The sequence below is a fragment of the Elgaria multicarinata genome, chromosome 7, assembly GCF_023053635.1.
Source record: "Elgaria multicarinata webbii isolate HBS135686 ecotype San Diego chromosome 7, rElgMul1.1.pri, whole genome shotgun sequence".
Classification (NCBI taxonomy): domain Eukaryota; kingdom Metazoa; phylum Chordata; class Lepidosauria; order Squamata; family Anguidae; genus Elgaria; species Elgaria multicarinata.
The window spans coordinates 11,942,291-11,966,688 of record NC_086177.1 but is presented as its reverse complement, the minus strand read 5'-3'; the positions used below and the strand labels follow the sequence as shown (position 1 = coordinate 11,966,688).

General features: G+C 47.7%; 1 protein-coding gene across 4 annotated transcripts; it reads right to left on the bottom strand.

Annotated features, from left to right (window-relative positions):
• Positions 1–2,411: 2,411 nt before the first annotated feature.
• Positions 2,412–23,182, bottom strand: IRX4 (iroquois homeobox 4). Of its 4 annotated transcripts, none has more exons than XM_063129730.1 (6): positions 23,066–23,182; positions 12,598–12,763; positions 10,189–10,443; positions 8,354–8,460; positions 4,465–4,778; positions 2,412–3,230 (listed from the first exon to the last, which is right to left on the bottom strand). In XM_063129730.1, exons 2-6 carry the CDS (start codon positions 12,640–12,642, stop codon positions 2,473–2,475), a joined length of 1,479 nt encoding a protein of 492 aa, XP_062985800.1. In that variant the 5' UTR covers positions 12,643–12,763; positions 23,066–23,182; the 3' UTR covers positions 2,412–2,472. The 4 variants fall into 4 exon arrangements, with proteins under 4 accessions (XP_062985800.1, XP_062985804.1, XP_062985802.1 ...); XM_063129734.1 differs by having other exon boundaries at positions 4,669–4,778; XM_063129732.1 differs by lacking the exon at positions 23,066–23,182 and adding an exon at positions 19,184–19,365.
• Positions 23,183–24,398: the final 1,216 nt, after the last annotated feature.

Genomic DNA, 24,398 nt, shown 5'->3' with positions numbered 1-24,398 from the left:
GGAGGAGTTCTTCTTCTAGCTAAATGGCAAATTGCCCGGGTCTTTTCGCGGATCTCAGGGTGCGGGGGGTGGGGGGTGGGGTGGAGAGAGAGAGAGAAGCGTTCCCTCTTTCTCTTGGCTGCGCTTCTCTTTAATGTCAAAACGGTAACGCATCCGTCCTGAAGTGCTGAAATATTCATAGAGAATCCAACGATTCTCTCTTCTTACCAGCCGAGAAGCTTCAAGTTAAAACGGTAGTTTAAAACATCAAATGTTCCATGTGAATCAATTGCTTCGCACACATTTTTTAAAAAAGAAAAAGTATACCGGGCTCTGGACTTCCCCCGACATCGCATTCAGGCAACCCAATTAGCCCTTTTTTCCTTTCCCTTCAGGGTCCATTCTCACTTTTCATGGAGTTCCAGCCTAATTCTTCCAGCCCTCAACCCTTTTTCTGAATAAATGAGCAACCTGATTCACTGATCATTTAACCCTGAACATTTCTACAGCCTCGACCCTCGCTGGCTCAGTTGCTTCCAACCATGCCTCCATAAAATTGCACTCTTACAGCGCAATCCTATAAGCCCCACTGAGCTCAATGGACCTTATTCCCGTATCAATAGGCTATAGGATTGCAGCCCTAGCCGGATTGCGCCCGCCAGTCTGAATCACAGCACGGTGTCACTCTTTTATCTGGCTTGAGGATAGCAGCTAGCATTGCGCTAGTTTGAAAATTATATTTATCTGGTTTGTATTTAAAAGGCTACACATATAAAGCCATGACTTTTTTTATTAAAACAAACAAACAACCCAGGAGGTGCCATTCAGGGAGGGGAAGAAGGAGCAGGCACACCCCCCCCCAATTTTCAAACCGTAGGTGATCCTTCCTCAGAAGCTCCAATATTTCTGCTTCTGCTACACACTGAAAGTCTCTCGTAAACAGATTGGCCTATGTCCTTTTGCTTAATCTATATTGCATAATATTATTATGCATAATCTGCATAACCCTTATTATGAAGGTTTTAAAAAGCATCCTGAAATACAACCGGTTTTCTCCTTCATCTTGAAATACATCCCCAAACAACCCTTTGACCCTTGTTGTAAGTTTTGCCTCCCGTTTTACTGACACCTGAAATGGCCCCTGGTCAAACTCCACAAACGCGGGCAGATGTCCATAGGATTCACTGGGTAGCGAAGGTAGTTTGCGCCAGAGTCCTTCTTGGCTATTTAGAGCCCCTATTTCAAACTGAATAAATGATCAGACTCTCAACGATTTCTCGATTCAGCTGCTAACGGCTCCATCCTGAACCAAATTAAGTCAAAGCAGTTGGGTCTTAAGCTCGTTAAGGGGGCAAACCAGATCACTGGCAAATTTCCCCAATGATGTTAGAGGTTGTGGCTTGCACCACTGCTCCCATTTGCTCAGGAATTCGACCTTTACAACCCCATGCAGGTTTCCTTTGAAGTATGTCCAACTCTGTTCAAAGGATCAGCTGCAAACGTACATGGAAATAAATACAGACATTTACTCCTAAGAATCACTTCGTCCTACTTATATTGAGTAGGAAGTTCCATTAATTTCAATGGGACTCACTGCGAAATAGACATTGGTCTGTAAACGTGGTAAGAATCTAGGCATACAAATTTAATCCCAATACGTCATCCTATGTTGTAGGAGATCCACTTGGCTATCTGAACTCACCCCCACCTCACCTATTAATTGCTAACCCCCTTTTTTTGGTAAAAGCGAGTGGGGGCACTTTCGTAGACCATACAAACAGACCACAAATTATAGGGCAGCTCTGAGAGACAGACAATTTATTTGGAGTGAACATACCTTTTCGACATAGCTTATTTGTCAAGTTCAAATTCTGTGTTTGTGTGCGTGCGGGCAATGGTGTGAACTCGGTGGAAGAAGTGCATTTTTTTTTCTTTGTGGGTGAGATGCTAACAAGGAAAAGAGGAAAGGGGGGGGGGAACAAAAGCCCAAGGAAGTCTTTTTCGGTAACTGAGATTGGCATGCCACAAATAAAAATAATAAAAAGGACAAACAGCTCCCTCCCCCTTCCACGAAGAAGCTGAATTTGAATCTCGCGCCTTGTAAACTTGCCCAAGGTAAACTCTGAAGGACGCCTCTATAACTAGTGGAAACGTGCTACGGACTTAAATAACCGTGAAGACATTGATCCCTTAAGGTCGCAGCCAAGTGAAAATCTTCCAAACAGCAGAGAAGTCTCTCTCTCTCTCTCTGTCTCTCTTTAAATCATCAAACGGGACTTTTAAAATCCATGTTTTGTTTTGCTCCTGAAAAACGTCTCTTGTTTAAATTTAAACTCTCTCCAAGTCTTCTCTCTCTCCCCCCCCCCCTTTTCTTCTTTTTGGTCCCCCTCCCCTCCCGTCAGTGGCTCGTCCGGCCCGAGTCTTTCTCTCGCTCTCCGTCCCCGTCTTGCCTTCTCCCCACCCTGTCCCAGGGAGGCGGACGGGGCTTGGTCGTTAGGAGCAGAACATTTTGCCGCCTGCTTTGGGGAAAGCCAGAAAGTCTTTGCTGGAGTCCGGGGCCCCCGCCAGGCCTGCCAGCTGCCCCTTGAGCACGGCGGCGGCGGCGGCGCCGCCCCCCAGCGAGCGCCCCAGGGCCCCCGTCTCCAAGATGGAGCCTTTGGTGGTAGCCCAAGACACGGTGGTGTTGCTCAAGGCCTGGTTCAAAGTACTGTGCCGGAAGAGCGGGTCGTGGAACACGCCGTCCACCCAGTTCCTGAGGTTGGTGACAGGGGAATCCTTCTGGTGCCGCTCGATCACGCTCACGGCCGGCGCAGCCACAGCGCTGGCGGCGCTAGGCGCCCCCTGCTGGCGCTTCAGCATGCACGACGGGTACTCCGCCTGGTTGAGCGAGGTGGCCGTGTGCGCCAGCGACCAAATCCTCGGCTTGCTGTTGGCTTCCAGGAGCTGCTGCTGCTGCTGATAACAGGGCTTGGCCTCGCAGCTCCTCTGCCGGGCGCTCAGGAGCTCCGCCGCCTCGCAGGCTTCCGGGCCCGACGTGGGGTCCTTGAGGCAGCTCTTGGCCCTCTCGAGGTTGCTTTCCAGCGTGGCCGCGCCCAGGGAGGCCTCCTTGCAGGGATCGCTGGCGCAGCCGTCGCTCTCCACGTGGCCGAAGGCCTGAGCCTTCAGCTCGCCCTCCGAGCTCTCGGATTCCAGCGGGTCGTAGTCGTCCAGGTCGCTTAGGCCCAGCTCTTTGTCCTCCTTGCTCGCGGGTTCTGAGAACAGAAACGGGGGTGTGTGTTGGGGGTGGGGAGAGTGAGATTTATTTATTTATTGCATTTCTATACCGCCCAATAGCCGGAGCTCTCTGGGCGGCTCACAAAAATTAAAACCATTCAAAGTATAAAACAACAGTATAATAATATGAAATACAATATAAAAGCTCAACCAGATAAAGACAGATCAAAAATAATAATGGTGGAATTCAGTACCTCGAAATACTTTGCGGCCACCCACGAGTCTAAGACTCATCCATCCATCAGTCAACTTGATGTCCTCCAGATGTGCTGGCTCTGGGACGCTGGAAGTTGTAGTCCAACACATCTGGAGGGCACCAGGTTGGGAAAGGGTGGACTAGACAGAGATATAATCATGAGCTATCAAGGAAGCCTCCAAATTCTTCCTCTTTAAATTTTTTGCTTTTCCTTACGCAACAGTTCTGTCCACCCTGCAGTTCCTATTCCCATTTAACAAATAGAGAACTGAAGTTGATAGTCACTTGCCCAGGGATTTGATGGCCCAGAAATGTAGATGTATTTTATTCTGCCAGGCCTAAACATAAAGTCATAATTTCAGAAGACATCTTGGTGTACTTCAATACCGTTATAAAGCAGTAGTGTAGATCCTGCCTCAGAGATGTCTTCTGAAATTTTGACTTCAGGTTTCGGCCTGGCAGAATAAAAGATAACTACATTTGTGCGGCACAGTTTTAGTAAAATGTAAGGTTATCTCTTAAAAATCAGCTAAGTTTCTAATCCTTGGGGTCACAGGGCGGCAAGAAAACAAGACTTTTATTTAGGGGATGGATTATATGTGAGGCCTAGTTGCAAACAAGGGCAGCTAAATCCCTCTTTTGATAATCATATTCCCCTGTCAGGGCAGATTGGCATATAGTTAGATTCTCCTTGAATTTAGGGATACTTCTTGGTAAGAATTTTTATGGTTGCTTAATGGGGCTACAATGCAGGACATTGGCCTACACAACTCAACTGGAAGTTCACAAGCCTCTTAGTTGTCTGAGGGCAACCTCCTCATAGATTCACCCTGCACTGATACTAGGATACTATGCCCATGTACTTCCCAGTTCTTATCTCTTATGTGTATGGTATCCTAGTCCCAGTGGAGGATGAGTGCATATTCAAAGGGCTGCGGTAAAAAGAGGATAAGGGTAAAAGGGACAAGCTCACTTCTCCAGTATTCTGTAAAGGGTCTAGAATGTTTTATAGATACCCTCAAGTTTCTCATTCTTCAGGCTCTCCCCTGGACCGTCTCCCTCATCCTCATCTTCATAGGGTCTCTTTTCATCAGCACATTTGTTCCTTGGTGGCCAGGTCATCTTGTTCTCCTTCTTGAGCCTCCTCCTGGCGTTGGCAAACCAGGTGGAGACCTGTGTGAGGGTCATCTTGGTGATGATGGCCAGCATGATCTTCTCACCCTTGGTTGGGTAGGGGTTCTTGCGGTGCTCCTGCAGCCAGGCCTTCAGTGTGCTGGTTGTCTCTCGAGTGGCATTTTTTCTCCGTGTCCCTCCGTCCATGGTGCCATATCTAGGGTTGGCAAGAGAGTGAGGGAGGAGTATCAGTGAAAATGCATTCACCTAGGTCAGTGTCATGTCCAGTGGAAAAGGAGTCCTGGTATCAATAGATATATCATTTGTTTTTCTGTCTCAGCAAACTCCTCAATCTTATCAGGCAAACTATTCAGCTCAGTTGAATCCAAAGACTCGAAAGATTCATCGCTTGGAAACACAGTGACAGTGTATAATGCTTTATGCGTCTACACAGAAGTAAGCTCTGCTGAGCTCAATGGATACAGGATGGCAGCTTTAAGACTGCAGTCCTATACCCATTTACCTGGGGGTGAGCCCCATTGAAATCAATGGGACATACTTCTAAGTAGACATGTATAGGATTGTACTGTTAATGTTAAAAACCTAGGCAATCAAATCTGCCTGGGTTGCATTCCTATGCACATTTACTTGGGAGTAAGTCTCACTGAACATGGGATTGCACTGTAAATCTTGGAATTTAGGCTCAACTAAGTTATGGGTGAAGTCTTTGGGACCTAGCTCACAATATACTCAGGATACTTAATAATCACCTTAAATGTTAAAAGCCTAACTTGGACTGTTTACAAGCGTGCTGCTTTGGATACTATACATGTTTGCTCAGAAGTAAGTACCAGTGCTTACTTCTGAGCAAGCACTGTCAAGTAAGTATGCTTAGGATTGCAGACTTACAGAACAAACTCATGTGCATTTACTCAAAAGTAAGTGTCACCGTGTTCAGTAGGACTTTCTCTCAAGTAAGTGTGCATCGGATTGCAGCCTAGACGCCAAATAGAAGGAAAGCCCGGCCTTTGGGAACCTCAGCATTCAGCTCGTGTAAGATGGATATACTAGAAAAACGTGCTTCGTCTCCCCCATAGAATACACCTAAGTAACCTCAGGGTGCAATTGTTAATAAAAAATATTTCTTTTATTATTGGTAAATTTCTCACCTACCCTTTCCTTCTAGAGATTTGTTTTTAATGCACAAGATATTGGGCTATACCTGAATATTTAATGTACATCATCCAAGGAAAGGTCATCAGCACCCACTGGGCTTAAAAGGTTGAAATAGTGTAAGTGGGATTTTCTTGGCGTGTGCTCTTTTTAAAAAACAACCATACCAAAGATAAAAAGGGTTTGCTTAATATGATGCAAACGTGGGGGTGGGGACAGAAAAAGGTCCCCATGGGGAATGTTTGGAAATCCAACCCCCCCCCCCCAAAAAGATGCAAAAAACACATGAAGGGATGAGCAAAGGATTTGGTTCACACATGCCAACCGATGAATGAAACATCAAGGTATTACTTGCTTATATGAATGGGCCATTGCAAGTCTAAATGCAAAGCTTTTCAAGGGAGTCAGTGCCATTTATACATTTAGGTGCAAGTTAACAAGGGCTGGTTCACCAATCTATCTCAATCAGTTGATTATTAATAGGTCAAGTGATTTGTATGTGTAATTAAGGCCATCAAAGATAGAACTTTGGTAGAATTTCACACTGTTCTTCCAATCGAGTAAGTTTACACATTCAGATGCCAGTTATGAAGTGTACACTATGCAAGTGTAGAGAAATGACATGCATGCACATGTGAACTAGTCCTTGGAAGCAAGACATGAATAATGATTAAACTAATGCAGATTGGTTGGATAATCAATTTTTTTTGGTGTGATCTGCTCTTAGGCTGAACCCACCACTGCTCTTTCTTACAGTGACTTAAGGATATAAATATTAAATGCTGAGAATATTGGGGGAAATAGGGATTGGATCACTAGGGGAAATTCTCACTCTGTGTTTCCTTCAGATGTTTAGTGCTTCACGAGTCAAGGAGCATGATCCATCAGGGCATTCTCCTGTGCAGAAGCCACTAAAGTAGAAGCCACTGCTGCACGGAGAACATACCAGTGTTTTGTGCTTTTTTGAGAGAGTATCATTGCTCCACTTCTAAATCCTGAACAGGCTTAAGTCCCATTGCACTCAGTTTACTCCCTAGTAAAATAGATTGGATCGGGTATTCATCAGTGGGACTGATCTCCATTTAATCAATGGGACTTACTTTCAAAGAAATATCTGTGGGAATTTGAGAATAGGATGCTAATAAGATTAACAGCATTCCTACAGAAGCAAGCCCTATTGACTGCGTACAGGAATAGTGTGTACACATGTATAGGATTGCAGCCTAAAATGGGGAAATGGTAGACGAATAGAAAAGGTGAGAGGAAACATTTGCATTCGATGCCAGCTTCTCCAAGATAAATCAAGGATCAAACTGTGTAAACAAGCCCCAAATCAGTGAATAAAGACACATATGCAGACAAAATACAAATGTAACTTATTTCATTAATGGTGAGGTAAACACTGGGTGCAATTAAACTCCATTTAATCCCCTGGGACTTTTGCAATTTGTTTCATTGGATTCCTGTGGATACACTCCTGCGCTCGTTTTTTTATGCTACTTACAGTGCAGTCGTATGTATGTCTACTCTGAAGTAAGCCCCACCAAGATCAATGGGACTTGTTGCCAGGAAAATGCATCTAGAATACAGCCTATACATATACAACCAGAAGTCTTGTTGAGTTCAGTGGGGTTTATTCCAGATAAGTGGGTATAGGATTGCAGCATCCACCTGTGAGTAAGTCCCATTGAATTCAATGGGGCTTCTGAATATACTTGTAGAGGATTGCTATTGCTGTTTGCTATTGAAGTCAACAGGATTTAAGTAGCTCAGAAAGCAGTTCACACATGCAGTCTACATCACTGATTACTCATCAATGAATAATAACCCTTAGCTATATGGTATAGCTAATTATGAGCGCGGAGAGCACTTTCCATTTGTTATCTCAGCGATCCTTACAACCCTCCTGTAAGGCAGGCCAGTATTTACTACCTCCATATTGCAAATGGGATGATTGGGAAGCTAAGACACTGGATTGCCTAAGGCCCCCTCTAAGTGAAAGAGGAGGTAGGATTTGAATCAGCGACACTAGGCCAGTACACTACCTCACCACTAGGGTGACCATTTCCGTAGCCGATTTCTTGAACAGCTTCTATTGAAAAGCATTGCTTTTTACAGTCTATAAGGTGCTTTCATGCATGCAGGACTTGTCCACTGGAGACTGCAATCATCAGGTGATGAAGAGGTCGGTGCAAACATGCTACAACTGTATGCCAGATTGCATAATGGCATGAGTACTAAGAAATTATTTTCACGCCTATATATGATTCCTTCCATGTTTTTTGGATCAGTGCATCATCCAGTGATTTAGCCCCTAAAAGCAGTCTGCTCCCATTCAGGATTCCGTCTAATGTGACCTGTGAATGTTCCATGCATCAGACACCAGATCTGGCCATGATACAGTGTGATCTCCTCCTTTCCCCATCCTGTGCACATTAATTTCCATCCACACTGATTGTTATGACTCTTTTATAAATGCACAAATATACCGAGATGATGTAGCCATCTTTAAAGTGCTTCCTGATCAGGGGAAGAAACGCAATCGACCTTCTCTCCCCCCCACCCCTTGCGTCTCCCTGGTTCTGCCTTGCAATTAATTAATTGCTGTTTATTTCTTACCTGTCATATTGATACTGACTGAGGGTGTGATCGTAGGGATAGTAAGCGGCCGCCTGGGTAATTCCCGCATGCGCAGATCCACTCCCATCCTTCGAATCAAAGCTATTCTGGAACAAAACCAAATATGGCCACTTATCAGCCCTCCACTCTCACAGCGGCAGTGGGCAAGGGAGGCACGAATCAATAGGCATTTTTATTTTATTTTTGGCATGGAGAAACATATCGACTGGCAGGATCCAGCCGAATTTAAGCCCCTTAAGCAACGTGTGCTCCTTCAAATGTTGTTGGACTGCAACTCCCATCAGCCCCAGCCAGCATAGCCAATGGTGAGGGGAGTTGTAGTCCAAAAAGAACATAAGAAGTGCCATGCTGGATCAGACCGAGGGTCCAACTAGTCCAGCACACTCTGTTCGCCCCTGTTCTGGAAGGCAGGCTCTCCAGCCCAACATTAATATTATCAGTCCATTTTAGACATGTCTACTCAGAAGTAAGTCTACTGCAATTGAGTTTACTCCCAAGTAAGTGTGCGCAGCCTCCTTCTACTAATTCCAGTGTTTTTCTCACATGCTCTGCTACTGTTGCCCCCTCTCAACAGACTAAATAAGAACTATTTTATACATTCAACTGTATTGGGGGGATATTTTTAGAGCAAATTGCTAGGAATAAGCAAGGATAAAATGGGACACTGAAAATGAAAAACAACAACAACCTGGCATGCTTTTGATGACCTCAGACGCACATGTGAAAATTGAAAAGTAGTGGGCTAAAATTTGCTCCCCCACTTAAAGAAGGGGAAATCCTAAACGTAACTTTACCGGAATGCTCAGTTGCAATAAAATGGGACTTCACCGGGAATTCTAGGACGATTGAACTTTCCAAGCCCACGCAGTCGATTTCTAATGGTGGTGTCTCTTCCAGCAAATATTTTACATAGAATTTTATTTTAAACTTTAAGCTAGCCTTCCCCCAAGTCCCAGCCATCACGGCCAATGGTCAGGAATGCTGGGAGCTGCGGTCCCAAACATCTGGAGGAGAACAGGTTGGGGGAAGTCTGCTTTATGGAAGTCCGAGATCTTGTGCTGTTAGAGACATTCAGATTCACTTCGGTGGGACAGTTTCAGTAGGTGACATCACAGGCGGCAACAGTGATGTCATAAAGCACAGGACCAAACTGGGCTGGGCTGGGTGACCCTACGCATGTTTAGCTCATGGCAGTTTCTCCTTAGCAACTGTGCTTAGGACGGCTGCCTTCCTTAGGGGTGGGGCTTAGGAAGCAAGCACGCCTAGTGTTGGCCGAGACAGTCTGCTTGCTTGCATAGAATCATAGAATAGCAGAGTTGGAAGGGGCCTACAAGGCCAATGAGTCCAACCCCCTGCTCAATACAGGAATCCACCCTAAAGCATCCCTGACAGATGGCTGTCCAGCTGCTTCTTGAAGGCCTCTAGTGTGGGAGAGCACACCACCTCCCTAGGTAACTGGTTCCATTGTCGTACTGCTCTAACAGGAAGTTTTTCCTGATGTCCAGCTGGAATCTGGCTTCCTTTAACTTGAGCCCGTTATTCCGTGTCCCACACTCTGGGAGGATCGAGAAGAGATCCTGGCCCTCCTGTGTGTGACAACCTTTTAAGTATTTGAAGAGTGCTATCATGTCTCCCCTCAATCTTCTCTTCTCCAGGCTAAACATACCCAGTTCTTTCAGTCTCTCTTCATAGGGCTTTGTTTCCAGACCCCTGATCATCCTGGTTGCCCTCCTCTGAACACGGAGGCAACGATCCTGGATAAAAGAGGCTCTGAGTTTTCCTTCTCGTGGAGCCCCGTTGCCCCGAAGACTTACCAAGGAGTAGAAGGCCGACGCCTCCGTCCCGTAGGTGACGTAGTTGCCGTAGCCCTGGGTGTTCGTGTAGGGATTGCCATAGACCCCCAGGGCAGCTGCCGAGTTGAGCTCGTGCCTGGCCGTGGCCAGCAGCCTGCTCTCGTACACGGGGCAATAGACGGGTGTCTGCGCGGAGGCTGCCGCCGCCCCCGAGTCCGCGAGAGTCCGGCCGCTGGTCTCGCAGCAAGTGGTCAAGGAATTGGTAGTCATCAGGAACTAGGAGAAGAAAGGACAGGGCAATGAACTCGGAGGGTGGAACTGCGAGCCCGGGCAACCAAGGCCTTAGCTAGACCTAAGGTTTATCCGGGGGTCGTCCCTGCCTGCTCCCGGGATATCCTGTGTGTCATTTACATGAACAGGGATGATCCCGGGATAAACCTTAGGTCTGGCTAAGGCCCAAGATCTACCAACCAGTGACAAGCGAAAGCCATTGGGGTGCGGGTCCCAAGCCCCCTATTGACTTCCGTGGCAAACGTGTCCATCGGTTTTAATGACAATGGTTTGCACACGTTCATTAATCCAGAATAACTTCCACCCCTCTTTCTGTCCTCACTCATGGGCACATACAAAGGACCAAGTTGTCCCAGGGTAGCTTGGTGGTCTCCATTGTCTAGTCAAGGGGTGATCATCAAGTTATGCATCATCAAGTTATCACACACATCGTCAGGTGCAGAAGTGTGGTAAAATCTGTGATAAATGGTCGTCTGTAACCACCCAGTCAACAGCACAAGCCTATGTGCCTTTTCACTAAGTCCTATTGAATTCAATGGGACTTACCCTCAGGTAAGGGAGTATAGGATGTTTAGGAAAGAGAGCGAAATCCAGCTTTAACTGCGGTAGGAGAGGGCAGTGAAAGGATAACTTATCCGGGTTAAGTGATCTTAAATAAGTACCTTATATATTATGTTAAACCCAGTTGCTTAACTAGTTTGTGGATCGGGCAGTAATTTAAAGAGCAGCTGGGGAGTGGGGGAACCTAGTTCCAGCTCACACTTAACTAAAGAGAGAGAGAGGATGAGAGAGACTTTTCAGGGTTTAATGCATTCTTATCGACACTAACACATATGTCGTCCAAGCCGTTTATTTCGAAATAAAAGTCATCTAGATGTTTGTGGAATTTACTTCCAGATCCTTCGAGAGACCTATTTAATCTTTGTTAGAGCCTGTAATTATAACAGCCGCTTCTGGGTTGGGTGGGTGAAGTCCATCCTGCTCCCGCAGCTCGTAAGCGAAAGACCCAGAAAGCAGTTCAGCCGAAACCCTGCATTCCAGCTGATGTTGCTCCATTGAATGCCTCGCTCTCAAATTCAAGTTGTGGCATGAACCTGGTCTCTGCAGCGTTTGTTTTGCTTCTTCAAAACCTGCCACCATCCACGCTCTTATCCCACAGTAGTTCCATGGCACTGGCCAGTGTGAAGGAGTTTTCTTTCTACCCGCAACTCCAACCCCACTTCTTGCAAGTAAGACCGGAGGACATCCGTGGAATTAAGTAGTGAGTTCTGGAGTGCCTCTGAAATTCGTTAGGCTTTAAGGTACTGCAAGAATCTGTGCTGTTTTTGCTGCCGTACAGATTAAGGCTGCAGCCCTATACCCCACTTACCTGGGAGTAAGTCCCTTGAACTCAATTGTGCCAACTTTGGAGTAGATATGAATAGGACTGCACTGTAACAACGCTACCCCCTCCGAAAGTTGGTACTTCGGAAGTTGGAAGACCGTGCACACTGCACCCCGATTCCTTACAGCTCTCCTTGCTTAACAGCGCGATCCTTGATCTGTTCACTCAGAAGCAGTGGAGGCTGGTTGTTCCGATTTCGGCGGGGCTGCGAATCCACTCTGGGTTTCAGGCAGAACTCTAAAGGACCTCTCCAAGGTGCTGAACCTAGTTTGGGGCTAGAGTCCGGGACCTTGGACAGCTCCGTTGGCGTTCTGGACACGGATTCAAAGTCCCACCAAAATCGGAGCCTCCAGCCTCCGCTGCTCATAAGAAAGAGCCCCTCCAGGCAATGGGCCAACGACCCCTTTAACAGCGTGCTTAGGACACCAGCCTTACAGTCCCAGGACGAAGCTCTCCCTACCGTGGCCACAATTAACCATGTTTCCTTGGAAGAAAGTGCCTTTGAGTGCAATGGGATCTACTTCGGTGTAAAGCAGGACAGCTCCCGGCTCTGGAAGGATTTTGCTCGCCCTCCCCCCCCCCCCATATATGCTAGTTGCATCACAGGGTCCTACAAACGCGTCTGGGGCGAGAGACCTGGGGGCGGGGGCGTTCCGGCACAATGCCACCGGAGGAGAAGGAGGAGGAGGAGGAGGAGGAGGAGGAGGAGGAGAACGCCGAGGGCGTGGACGCGATCCTTGCCCGGCAGGTCTTACCTGGGGTGCAGATGAGTAGGGGTATCCGAACTGGGGGTAGGACATGGCAACGGGGGGCTCCCAGGCGCCAGGAAGAACCAGGAGAGGCGTCCGATCCACGAACTCCGGCGACAGCCTTGCTCTGCCGTGTTGTCCCGATGGAAGGGCAGCGTGACTTTCCTAGGGGCTGAGAGGACCGAGCACAAAGCCACCTTGAATACATCTATCTGAACCGGCAACGGGTTTTTTTTTTGTAAAGTGGGGGTGGAGGTATTCCCCACCCCCACCCCCACCCCCACCCCACATGTACACAAAGCACCCCCACGGTCTCCAAAGAGGGCGCTTAAGGAAGGTGGCGTTTCTTCCACGCGTAGGAGACATAAAAGCCGTGGCTGCTGCCAGCTTTCATATATATATATATATATATATATATATATATATATATATATATATATATTTGGCCACACACAGGCAGAGAGAGGGTGGGTGGGTTGTGTGTGTGGGGGGAGAAACCACCCATACTTCAAACACACATGTCAAGTCAAAGAATATCTGACGTCAGGAAAAGCCCCACAGAAACTATGGGTGGGTGTGGTGGGTGGGGGAGGAGGCAGGCGTGCGGATGCACCTTTGGAGGGTACGCCACAGTTTAAAGCACGCCCAAGGGCGCCTGCAATAGAACCAAGTTTGTTTGATCGAATGGATTGATCATCGTCATTTCGAGTGCTGTTGCGGCACCGAAAATAAAAGGGGCGCAATTCGGTCGCTCGCAACTCGCGCGCGCGCACCCGCACGGAGTCACACGAACGGCAAAGCTCCCGTGGGTTTGAGTGATGCGTTAGTGCATTCTCAGAGAAAAGAGTTTGGAGATGAGGGAATCACCCCACACCAAGGGTGGGCAGACAGTAGATCTACAGCGGCTGGTTAGATCTCTGGGTAATTTGAAAAGAGATCCCCGGGTAGTTTCCAGTAGATCACGAAGGCTTTCTGACTTCCTATCGGTTAAGAAAAAGGATCAAAAAAATGCCCCCCCTCCCCGAATCCTAAACGACACCGCTGAAATGAAGAAAGCTTGAAGGGGGTGTGTGAGTGTGTAAAAGGGAGAGAGAGAGAGAGAGAGAGAGAGATCTGGTACTGAAAACAAATTCCTAGGATCAACATCAACGTTCTTTAATTCGAAGTTTATGTCTTTGACACCAGGCTCCAGTTGGTTCTCGAGGTTCTAGAAAAACTGAAGGAGATCCCGGAAGCCTGAAGTCTGCGCGCGCGCGCGCGCGCGCGCACGCACGCACACACACACACACACACACACACACGGACTCACTGAAGGGTACTCAGCACTTTTAATTAGAAATTAATTAATGAGCAGCTGCCTGCTGCGTCTCCCTTCTCGCCCTGTATTCATCAGTCCCACTTACAAATAAGACCGACGGAATGGACTAGGGCCAGGGAGGCTTTTAAATCAACTGTTGAAATAAGCCCTGACGCTTGCGAGAAGGCGGGCGGAAAGGAGGCCCTTGCAGCTCCCCTGGGGTTTTCCACGCTCCAAATACGTGACCCCCATCAAACACCCCACATTCCCCTCACCAAAACACAGATTAAGAAAGGATAAGATGCAGGCATTTATTTACACTGGAACCGAGTCTGAGCATCTGAAGCGGCAAGCCTGTATCCCCTTACCTGGGAGTGAGCCCCATTGAACTCAGCGAGCCTTACTTCTGAGTAGACAAGTACAGAATTGTGCTTTAGGAGGATGGAGGTTACTTATAAAAACAACTTTTTAAACTGGGCGTGGGGTCTATCTTCATTTCTTAAAGCGAAGGTGGGAGGGAACCACACCTGGGAATAAACTTTATTTTATTACAGGAGGAGCAGAATGGAACTTTAAACTCATGCTGACTTTGATTTGCACATTGACAGCTTTTATCAATACTTCTCACACCATCTGAGAGTCATAAACAGGGCAGAATCTTCATACACATGCATTACATCAGTAATCCTTACAACAACCCTGCAAAGTATGCCAGTATTACCATTCCTAACTTGCAGGCACAGGGTTGGGGCTGAGAGAGTGGATTGTCTAAGAACTCCTAATGAGTTCATGATAGGGGCAAGGTTAGAGGAAGGGACTTCCTATCTAATAGCTTAGACTTTCCTTCCCCAACCTAGTGCCCTCCACAACTTTTGGACCACAACTCCCATCAGCACTAACCAGCATGGACAATTGTCAGGGATGATGGAAGCTGTAGTATAAAACCACCTGGAAGGTACCAGATTGGGCGGTAGCTAGACCTAAGGTTTATCCCAGGATTTTCCTGGGGTCAAACCTGTTCATCTAAGTGCCACACAGGGCATCTAGCGCTCAGGCAGGGACGAACCCGAGATGATCCTGGGATAAACCTTAGGTCTAGCTACGGCCACGGACTATGCTAAAGCATCCTTCCATCTCAATTACAGTACAATCCTATACATGATTACTCAGAAGTAAGTCCCATTGAGTTCAATGAGCTTTTCTCCCAGGTAAGTGTGTACTGGATTGCAGGGTTGTTGTTTTTTTAATTGTGTGGGTACATGGGACTTTTTGTAGACCAGAAATACATTATGTGACTGGAAAGTTTTCACATCCTTACACCAGGAGAAGCTGCTCCAATATCACCAAGTTTGTAGTTATGACTTTCTGGAACCAGTTATAGCTACACCCTACATTGTCCACTTAAGGCAGGAATGTCATGTGATCTCTTCTCTCTCTCACACACAATTACTCCATAAAATCTCTTGGAGTGAAACAATATATCAGCTCTGTCTGTCACCCTTGGTTCTCAGTCCTTGGTCTAATTGTATCATTTCAGTTGTAAGCCAACCTGGAAGGTTTATTAAACAACAACACAAATCCCTCCCACTAAACATACATACACAGACGTTTCTCTTTCCAGCAAATACAGATTTTATCAAGTTCAGTTCCTCCTCCCAATGTTCACAGTATCAATCAATCAAGTTCATTACAGAAAGTAAGGGGCATATCAATGTTCACAGTATAATCCTATACATACTCAGAAGTAACCTCCATTGAGGTCAATGGGGCTTACTACCAGGAAGTGTGTTTAGGATTCCAACCCAGTTTGTATCTATTCATTTCCCAGAATTCCACTGACCAACCTAAAACACCAGGAGTGGTTAGCTTACATTATAGCAGGAGGTGGGACATAGCACTGTGCTCTCTCTAAAATTAATTTGGATTGATTTTTAATCTTAGTGTGGAGGCTGGCATAAGGGCAAAAAGCAGAGTGGACTTATTCCCTCACTCTTGTTTTTATTCTTGCCCTTTGTATTATCATTAGTCTCTTGTCCACGCCACCCTAATAAATTATAACCCCTTTGAAACTTCACTTGAGTTTTTGGTCTGCAAGGGCTATCATTCTCAGCCTGAAAAAGCACGTTGGTCCCCATGTTGGTCCATGGTGGGGGGAACTTTCCAAAATCTGTAGTTGGGTAAAACCTTTATTAGAACCAACCAAAATGCCACAAAAATAGAGAGCAGATGTTTGGGTTCTCCAGAACTTTTTATTGGGCTGGATGGTACACAAAGCAGGGTGTGTGGTAAACAGTGGTGGCTGTGTGTGTGTGGGTTCGTGGAAGGAAAGAGTACACAAATTAGACTCAATCTTGTAGCCATTTGAAGAGTGGGTTTGGAAAAGCACACTTTCATTACTCCAAAAGTATAGCTAAAATGTCTTAAGTAGTGACAAATTTGTGTCCTCTTCATATCCATTTGAACATGATATATATAAGAACACATTAAGAAAGGCATTTTCTTGGAGACTCCCCAAATTCCAGGTCTGAAAACTGTTCTGAAGCCTCTTGTTAGGCCTTTTAATCTATTAGGCAAGATTAATAGGAGTGAAGTTTTAAGATTTTTATGTAAGTAATACTCAGACCCTCTTGTTCTCTCTCTCTCTCTCTGATTGTTAGCAGTACCATTGCTGGAAGAGTGATCCAGGTTTCATTGACAGTAATAGAAAAATGCCTATGAATTTCAATGAAGCTGTAACATCTGAAGTGCTGAAGTGTTTAGGACAATCTGAGAGCCAGGGGTTCAAAACACCATCCCTGAACTCTGAAACAAGTCTGAGATCTCAGATTCTCAGGCTGTGATCCTAAGAGTTAACTATGGTCTTACTTCTAAGTAATCATGCTTAGGAATTCAGCAACTGTTGGAAGGAACTAAACTCTCAGTGTGATTTACTTCCACAATAAATGAAATAGTATTAACTGTGGCCTGACACTCAGAGTTTTAGAAGAATGAACAAGGTAAAAAATGGGGGAAATGCCCCCTTAATGGGCCACCCATAAAGTTGCAAAATGTATTTATTTATTGCAGTTGTATAGTGTCCAATAGTTGAAACTCTCTAGGTGGTTCACACACACACAATCTGTATCGAAAAGGCAAATAGAGTTTCCATTGACCTTCCTGTCGATAGAAATTCCTTCCTTGGAGGAACCAGAGCCCTGGACTAAACTTACAAGCAGTGTAGGTCCTTGGGCAAACCCCTGGTAGCTTGGCTGAGTTGACTGTAGGTAGTTGTGTGTTTCCAAGATATTCTCTAACCCCAGTCATGGGGTAGGCCAAGATATTAACTCAAATCACTTAACTACATTTAATTTGTTTGAAATAAGTCTTGCTGATTCCAATGGATCTTACTACCAGCATGTTTATTAATCCTAAAGTAACCCTTTACTTAGGTTGCAATCTTACACACACTTACCTGGGAGTAAGCCCCATTCAATTCCGTGTAGAACACTTCCAAGTAGACATGCATAGGACTGTGCTGCTAAAGCATAACTTCATTGCTTTATTGCTTCATGCCAAACCCAAAACAATATCTTTGGTAAATGTTATAAGTGATCTCAGATATATTTAATAATCCCAAAGATTATTACCTGGATCCGTAAGTCCTCTTTAGTAAGACCCACTGAATCCAGTGGAACTTATTTAAAGCTTCTTAGGCTTGGGGAATAAAAACGAGAAGTTCTTTATAAATTCTAATACTATTAGTAGTTTCACCACCCTATCATTCCTCCTCACCCACTCCTGCAAAATCCAGTGCTTATAGTTTCCCTCCAGGGTTTGTGTGTGTGTATATTGGGGGGTTGGGGAAGAACCCAGTCTCTCAAAACCCCACTTTCCTGGTTGGAGGAACTTGCGGTGGGCAAGTTTGCCAGACCCTTGGGAGACTTTGCAAGCTCTCTCTCTCTCTCTCTCTGTGTGTTTATAGAGGGGAGGGGAGGGCAGCTGGGGCGGAGGAAGGGGAGGAAAGGAGTGCAGACTTGCTCGGAGAGCTGCCTGGGTTCAGACATGTGAATAGCCCCAGGGTCACACTCTAATTAATGATGATGTTCCCTTCTTCTCCCCAGCTGGAAGACTTGGTGCCTCCCAGGGACGAATCTGCCCGCTCTGACAGCTCGATTGAGGGTGATGGATGACTATCTGGAGACCGCAGTACACCTAATATAATCATATCTGCTGCGTAATTGCTATAATTTACCGAGGCAAAGGCTTGGGCTCTCGCAGGCTCGAGTTCAAGGCAGCCAAGGAACACAGCAGTCCCACCGGAGGAGGAGGAGGAGGAGGAGGAGGAGGGCTCCCAATCCTGAGCGCGCATACTCGGAAGGAAGGGATCCATAGGCACCCGTGAGGCTCCCTCCGAAGTAAACCTCTTCAGGCCAGCTGTGCCAGTCGCTGGGAACTTCGGTGGAGCCGTCCACACCAGTATGAGAAAATACATCCCACTAAAACGAATGGGACCTAGGCTTCAAAGTAACAGCCCGGTTCTGTGCATTACTCAAAAGTAAGTCCCACTTTGTTCAATGGAACCGGGGCGGGGGGCAAGCAGCAGTTGAGGGGGGGGCGTTCAGAGAGGCGAAACGGGGGAAGGGTTAACATACCCTCTCCCAGAGCCTCTTCTGCCATCTACCCCTCCCCCCCCCCCGCAGATGCTTTTAAGAGAAAATAAATAGGCCTAGTAGTAGACATTCAACCCCCGATTTCCCGTATAATGTGAAGTATGAACCTTAAGGCTGCGATCCCACGCACAGTTGCTTGGGAGTAACTCCCATGGAACTCAGTGGGGCTTACTTCTGAACAGACACGCCTAGGATTACACTGCACTGTAATGTTTGTTTATTTAGACCTAAGGTTACTTACTTTCACGTAAGTAAGCAAAGGGATACAGTCTTCATGTAGGCTGTGTACAAGTCTCTGTGTGTGTGTGTGTGTGTGTGTGTGTGAGAGAGAGAGAGAGAGAGAGAGAGAAAGGCTTTGGTAAAATGTAGGAAACACGTGTCCAGATTTCTCCTGTATGTATGTAAAGGGAGAGACGTGTGCAGAACACGGCACTCGAACGACTCAGTGTGGCAACCCGATCCACAACGCGACTAAACCAGAATGGGCTAGTTTTAAGTCTATTTGGCACAAACCCGATTCTACTGGGACGGAGGTCCCGTTTATTCCGGCGAGAGACCTTCCTTCCACCTAAGGCGCTACAGGAGCCGGATCTTATTACCAGACTGACAGATCATTTAAAGCGGCTTAACTGGTGCATGGTGGTACCTTATATCGGGTTGAGTGCAGTCGCTCCCGCCCAGCCCACCAAGTAGTTTAGGGATCGCAAAAGACTTTTCAGCAAATGCGTTGGGGATGGGATAAAAGAGATCTCCTTTCTGTTATTGCTTCCTGGGCAGGCTGTGAAAGTGATGCCTTTTCCTCCTGCAGTGCTAAAACGCCCCCCCCTTCTTGTATACAGCCTGTCGCTGATGAGGGATTCAGCCAAATTGGGCTGAGGGGGGTGGTGGTGGTTTGCAGAAGAGAGATCCACTTTCAGGAGCGAAACCAATTCCTCCCATACAAGTGAGCGATCCGACGTTTTGGCAGACGCTTTAGCTGGAGAGCCGGTTCAGATCTGATTTAGAAGAAGTGAGGGTGGTTTAGAAAACCAAAGCTGCCGTTCTAGCCAGGTTGACTCAGAACGCCTCCCCTGCCCGCTCCCGGATTTGACTGGAAGTGACTTCTGAGTCGAGGTACCTTAGCTACAGACCGCGATCCTTGGGGGGACGCGGGTTTGTTGCCTGCCGCACGCAGGCGCGTCATTCGCCAGGGGCTGGTAGTGGCGGAGCCCAGGAGGGCGGGGATGCAGCTGCGCCCGGATCGCCCACGCAGCTCAGCGCCGCACTTGGCGGATGGGCGCGGGAGGAAAACTCTTTCCGAACTCGTCGCGAGCGTTCCAAAATCGAACGTCGGGAAATCCGCCTTTCCCACACCCCCGCGCGACGCCTCGCGAAACTCGAAATTCCACCGGCAGCGCCCCCGGGGGCTCTATTTCCGTATCAACCGCCGATAGCCTCTGCCCAACCACGCCGCCTTTACACCACTCGCCTGAGAATTTCCCTCGGAATAAGCCGTTCCGGTGCTCGATAGAAGTAAACGCGATTTATTTATTTTTTAAATTTCCCCCCTCGCTTTGCCACTGGACTTCCACAGATTGAGTCCGACAAGGCCGCGGTGGCTGGCGAGCCCTTCCCCTCGCATGGTTTTTTGAAGAAGGAACAGCTCGATCCGAGCAGATTCACTTGGAAATAAGTCCAGCCAGATCCAGCGGTGTTTGTATAGGAATGCAGGGCCACAGCTAGACCTCAGGTTTATCCCTGGATCGTCCAGGGGTCAGACCTGTTAATCTAGGTGACACACAGGGGATCCAGTGCTCAGGCAGGGGCGAACCCTGGATGATCCCAGGATAAACCTTAAGTCTAGCTGTGGCCCAGGTTTTAGATGGCGTTCCGAAGCACGTTTACTCGGAAGTTGGCCTCCTGGCGACCCACGAGCCCGATATCCGAATAACCGTGTTTAAGATCAAGGCCTGTCCGGGGTGTAATCGACGCCTCCTTACTGGGGAGTAAGTCCTACCAGCCTCAGTGCAACGAACTTCATAGGAGCGGGCTGCAAGGATTCAGCCCTATGCACACTGACTCGAAAGTAAGTCCTATAAAGCAACGTACGATCAAAATCCACACTTGTCTTTAATCCCTCTTAATATTTTTCCATTCGTCCCCTCTCTTTTAACCCCCTCCATCCTGTCATCTTAACTTCTCCAGCGCTTCAACAACTCTCATCCCTATCCTATTTTCAGCCTCATAAACCTGTTTGGAAAGCCGAGTTATTAAAACAACAGCAGCAACAACAACGCCCCAGCTTGGGAAGAAAGGGTTCCTTCGCGAGTAAGTCCAGTTGCATAACCCCCTTCCCAACTTCTTGGGCCGACAGAAAAGCTGGCAAGCCGCGGTGTCCCAAAGGCACCGCAGGGCAGAGCTTTAAGCGTGCCTTGCTCACTTTGACAGCCGCGGAGAAGAGGCTGCGCGCTATTCCGATCAGGCATTTGAAAAAGGACCCGTTCGTTTGGTGGAGCGTAATGGAACGCGCAGACCTAACCACGAAGAGCCCCCGAAACAAAACGGAGCTCCTTTGCAAAAAGGAGTCCACCAGGACCAATCGGAGATTGGAAAAGAATAATTCCCAAAGTCAACACTTTGAATAGGTGCTATTCAAAACCACAACAAAACAAATCAGAAGCATCAGAGCCCCCAAAAAAGAAGAGGGGGAAAAACGCGCGTGCGGGTCCTCAGAGTTTACAACTCTGTAGATTTTTTTTTTAAATCCTCTTTCTCCAAGAAGCTGAAGCCAAAGTCTGTTTCTTTCTTTCTTCCTCCCCAGGAAAACTTGGAAGAAAGAGACAGATGCCCGGGCAGGCCCTTAGTGGGTCAGACAGTTGCTCTGATGGACAGAAGGCAAGAAGTTTCGAGCAGTCCGAGAAAACAGTGTCTTGTTTTGCCCCGAGTACACAAGCTGAAAGTTACTTCGCCTTAACTGCCCAGGAATAACTATTACCTCGGGTTCCGAATTTACAGCCGTCAACGCGGATTAGAATTCGCAGTGTTGTGTAAAGGGTGTTATAAAACCCGTCTTTCCCCCACGCATTTTGAGCACCCAGATGGTTGAGGAGCGAAGTTGCAATCCTGCGCATTTTTTACTCGTGGAATCCCAAATGAAAACAGTCGGACTTCCTCCCGCGTAAACATGGTTAGGATGGCTGGTAGGGACGTTAAATGAACTTGAGCCTACGACCTTGGAGAGAGGACCTTAAGTCGGTCTTCCCCAGTAATTTCTATTTCGGACCTTGGCTTCCTACCTGCTTGGAGAAACCTGCAAGAGCCTTAGCCTAGAAATTGCGGATCTCTCCTGGCTGGTGAGCAGACACCTGACTTGACCCTGGACTTGAAGTAGCCACAACCCTAAAGCCAGTTTAGGACCCACCTTTGCACAAACTGTCTCTAAACATATGCCTGGTCCGAACTAATAGGACCCCCCCTCCCTGCTTCATTTCTGCGGATATTTGGGTTCGTTTTCATTCTTCCGGCACACGTAACAATTAAGGGACCCTCTAGGAGATTTTTCTCCAGTTAACAAAAAATAAATAAAAATAAAAAATCGATGGGATTTATTACCCAATATCTTCAGCAGTAAGAAAATTGCCTCTCCCCCAAATTAAATCTCCCCTAAGTTTTCTTCCTTGACTTCCAACAATGAAAAGAAATCTGTGGTGAGGCGTTGGCCGGGGTAGGAGCAAGAAAGAAAGAGAGAAAGAAAGAGAGAAAGAAAGAAAGAGCACATTTCGACAGGGCTAATTTAGAAGTAGGGCCCATTTAGAACCCGTTTTCAGTGTCGAAACCATGGGAGTCCTAGCCAAATGCGATGAAAATCAATAAAAAGTATATCCCCGAGCATATGCAGAGTGCCACGGCGTCGTTACTGAAAACTACGACTGGTCCCCTACGACCAAGGGAAACCGTTTCGGGGGGCTGATTTCAAAGCAAGAATCTCTGATTGGAGGAGGGAAAAAATAACTGTTGCAATCCTATATCCACGTCAACCATATTGAACTCAATGGGACTTACTTCTGAGTAGACAGGTACAGGATTGCACTGACAAGCACCCCCCCGCCGCGAATCAGCCTCCCCACGCCGAATCAACCCCTCTCCAAACAAACACCAAACACTTGCTTTACATTGGTGCCCCCCTCCCAAAAAAGCCCTGTCCACCAAACTTTCTCAACACAGCAATAAACCAACGCAATCCGCCCCCACCTTCTGTAGAAACCCGCGAAAGTTCTCCTGCGTGCACACCACCCTCCCCATATCCCCCGCCAACGAAGGCTTCTGTTTTGCCCGCTCTCGCTCAGCCCTGGGTAAACAGTGCCAAAGCCGCGTGATTGATCACCGCGAGTTTCTCTCACCTCCAGCCTGAGGTTTTCTCCTCCCAGCCGGCTGGCTGGCTGGCTGGCTGGCTACAAAAGGCCGGCTATTGTGGCGGGGGGTGGTGGGGTGGGGGTGCGCGCAGCGGCGTGGCCGGCGCGCGAGACAAGGCGCTTTCCTGCCCCTTTACCTGCAATCACGCCGGGCTGCGCCTAGGCTCGCCTGGCGAGAGCTTGTCCATGGCAGGAGGCGGCCGCCTCTTTTCGCCTCGATCGCCTCGGCTCGCTTTGGAGAGGAGCGGAGCGGCAGCAGCAGCAGCAGCGGCAGCAGCAGCCGCAGCGAGAGCAGCAGCGCGCTAATGGACACATTGCTCAGTGTATGGAATACCTGACTGGTGGAGTCAGTCCGACTAGTGAGTGCCTCCAGTCCCCAGGCGCCGCAGTCACTTCACTAACCCCCTGTACCGGAGTGACGTTCCAGTGAATAGCGGCGCTCGTCGCGCGCCTTTTTCCTCCTCCTGATTAACACTTTCCAACGCTGCCCTGGCTGCTGGCTGCGGCTGCGGGGGAGGTGGCGGCGGCTACTCCCCCGCGCGCAACTTTCTCTCGGGGCTGCCGCCAACGCAGCTCCCAGCTCCGCCGGTTCGAGACCGGCTTAGCGAAAGGAAAAGAACAATAATAATACCCCCCCCCCCAAAAAAAACCCCCAAACCCCTGCGTTCCTAATACGACTAAAATCACGCCTAGGATTTAAGGTACTCGAAGCTCTTCGCCATGATCAGCTCCTCCATCCTTACACAACAACCCTGGAAGGTAGGTCTGCAGATGGGTATTGCCTGCAGATGGGGGAAGGGGCTGAGGCCAGGTTCGAGCCAGGCACTGCCGAATTCGCCGCCCGCTGGGGTCACTTCTTCATGTCTACCGCACTTTCTGGGCCTAAAACCATTTTTTTAAGCCCATACCCCTCATAGCTTTGGTTGCAAAGCGGGCCAGGGAAGTGAAAGATAACCTTACAACATAGAATCATAGAATAGCAGAGTTGGAAGGAGCCTAAAGGCCATCGAGTCCAACCCCCTGCTCAATGCAGGAATCCACCCTAAAGCATCCCTATAGAAATCCACCCTAAAGCATCCCTATCATCGATCCCTACAACTAAAAGTAATCAAGAAGCTGCAGGTTTACCCACGATAGTAGGGTCGTATGAGTGTTTACTCGGAAGTCAGTCCCACAGAGTTCAATGGGACTTGCCCATTGAATTGGAGCCTTGGGCCTGGGCACGTTTTCAATGGAGTTCATCCCTAGATAAGTGTGAACAGGATCGTGGTTTTAGGATTGCAGTCTGCAGGCCTTTATCTGAAAAACGCACTTTGGGCCAATTGATACCTTCAGGAGAATGAAATGGTAAAGCTTTTCATGGACTGGACCACTTCAAGCTACAAGTAGGGAAACCACACATTTGCGTTTTCCATGAAAGAAAGATCCTTCCGGATTCAAAGGCAGCATGTCAGGGAGGAGAACCCAGCT

Excerpts from the sequence above, each read along its gene's own strand:
- IRX4 (XM_063129730.1), bottom strand. The coding sequence starts at position 12,642 with ATGTCCTACCCCCAGTTCGGATACCCCTACTCATCTGCACCCCAG. Across the intron at positions 10,444-12,597 it reads CCTACTCATCTGCACCCCAG|TTCCTGATGACTACCAATTC; the intron begins GTAAGACCTGCC and ends TTCTTCTCCTAG. Across the intron at positions 8,461-10,188 it reads CGTCGGCCTTCTACTCCTTG|AATAGCTTTGATTCGAAGGA; the intron begins GTAAGTCTTCGG and ends GTTTTGTTCCAG.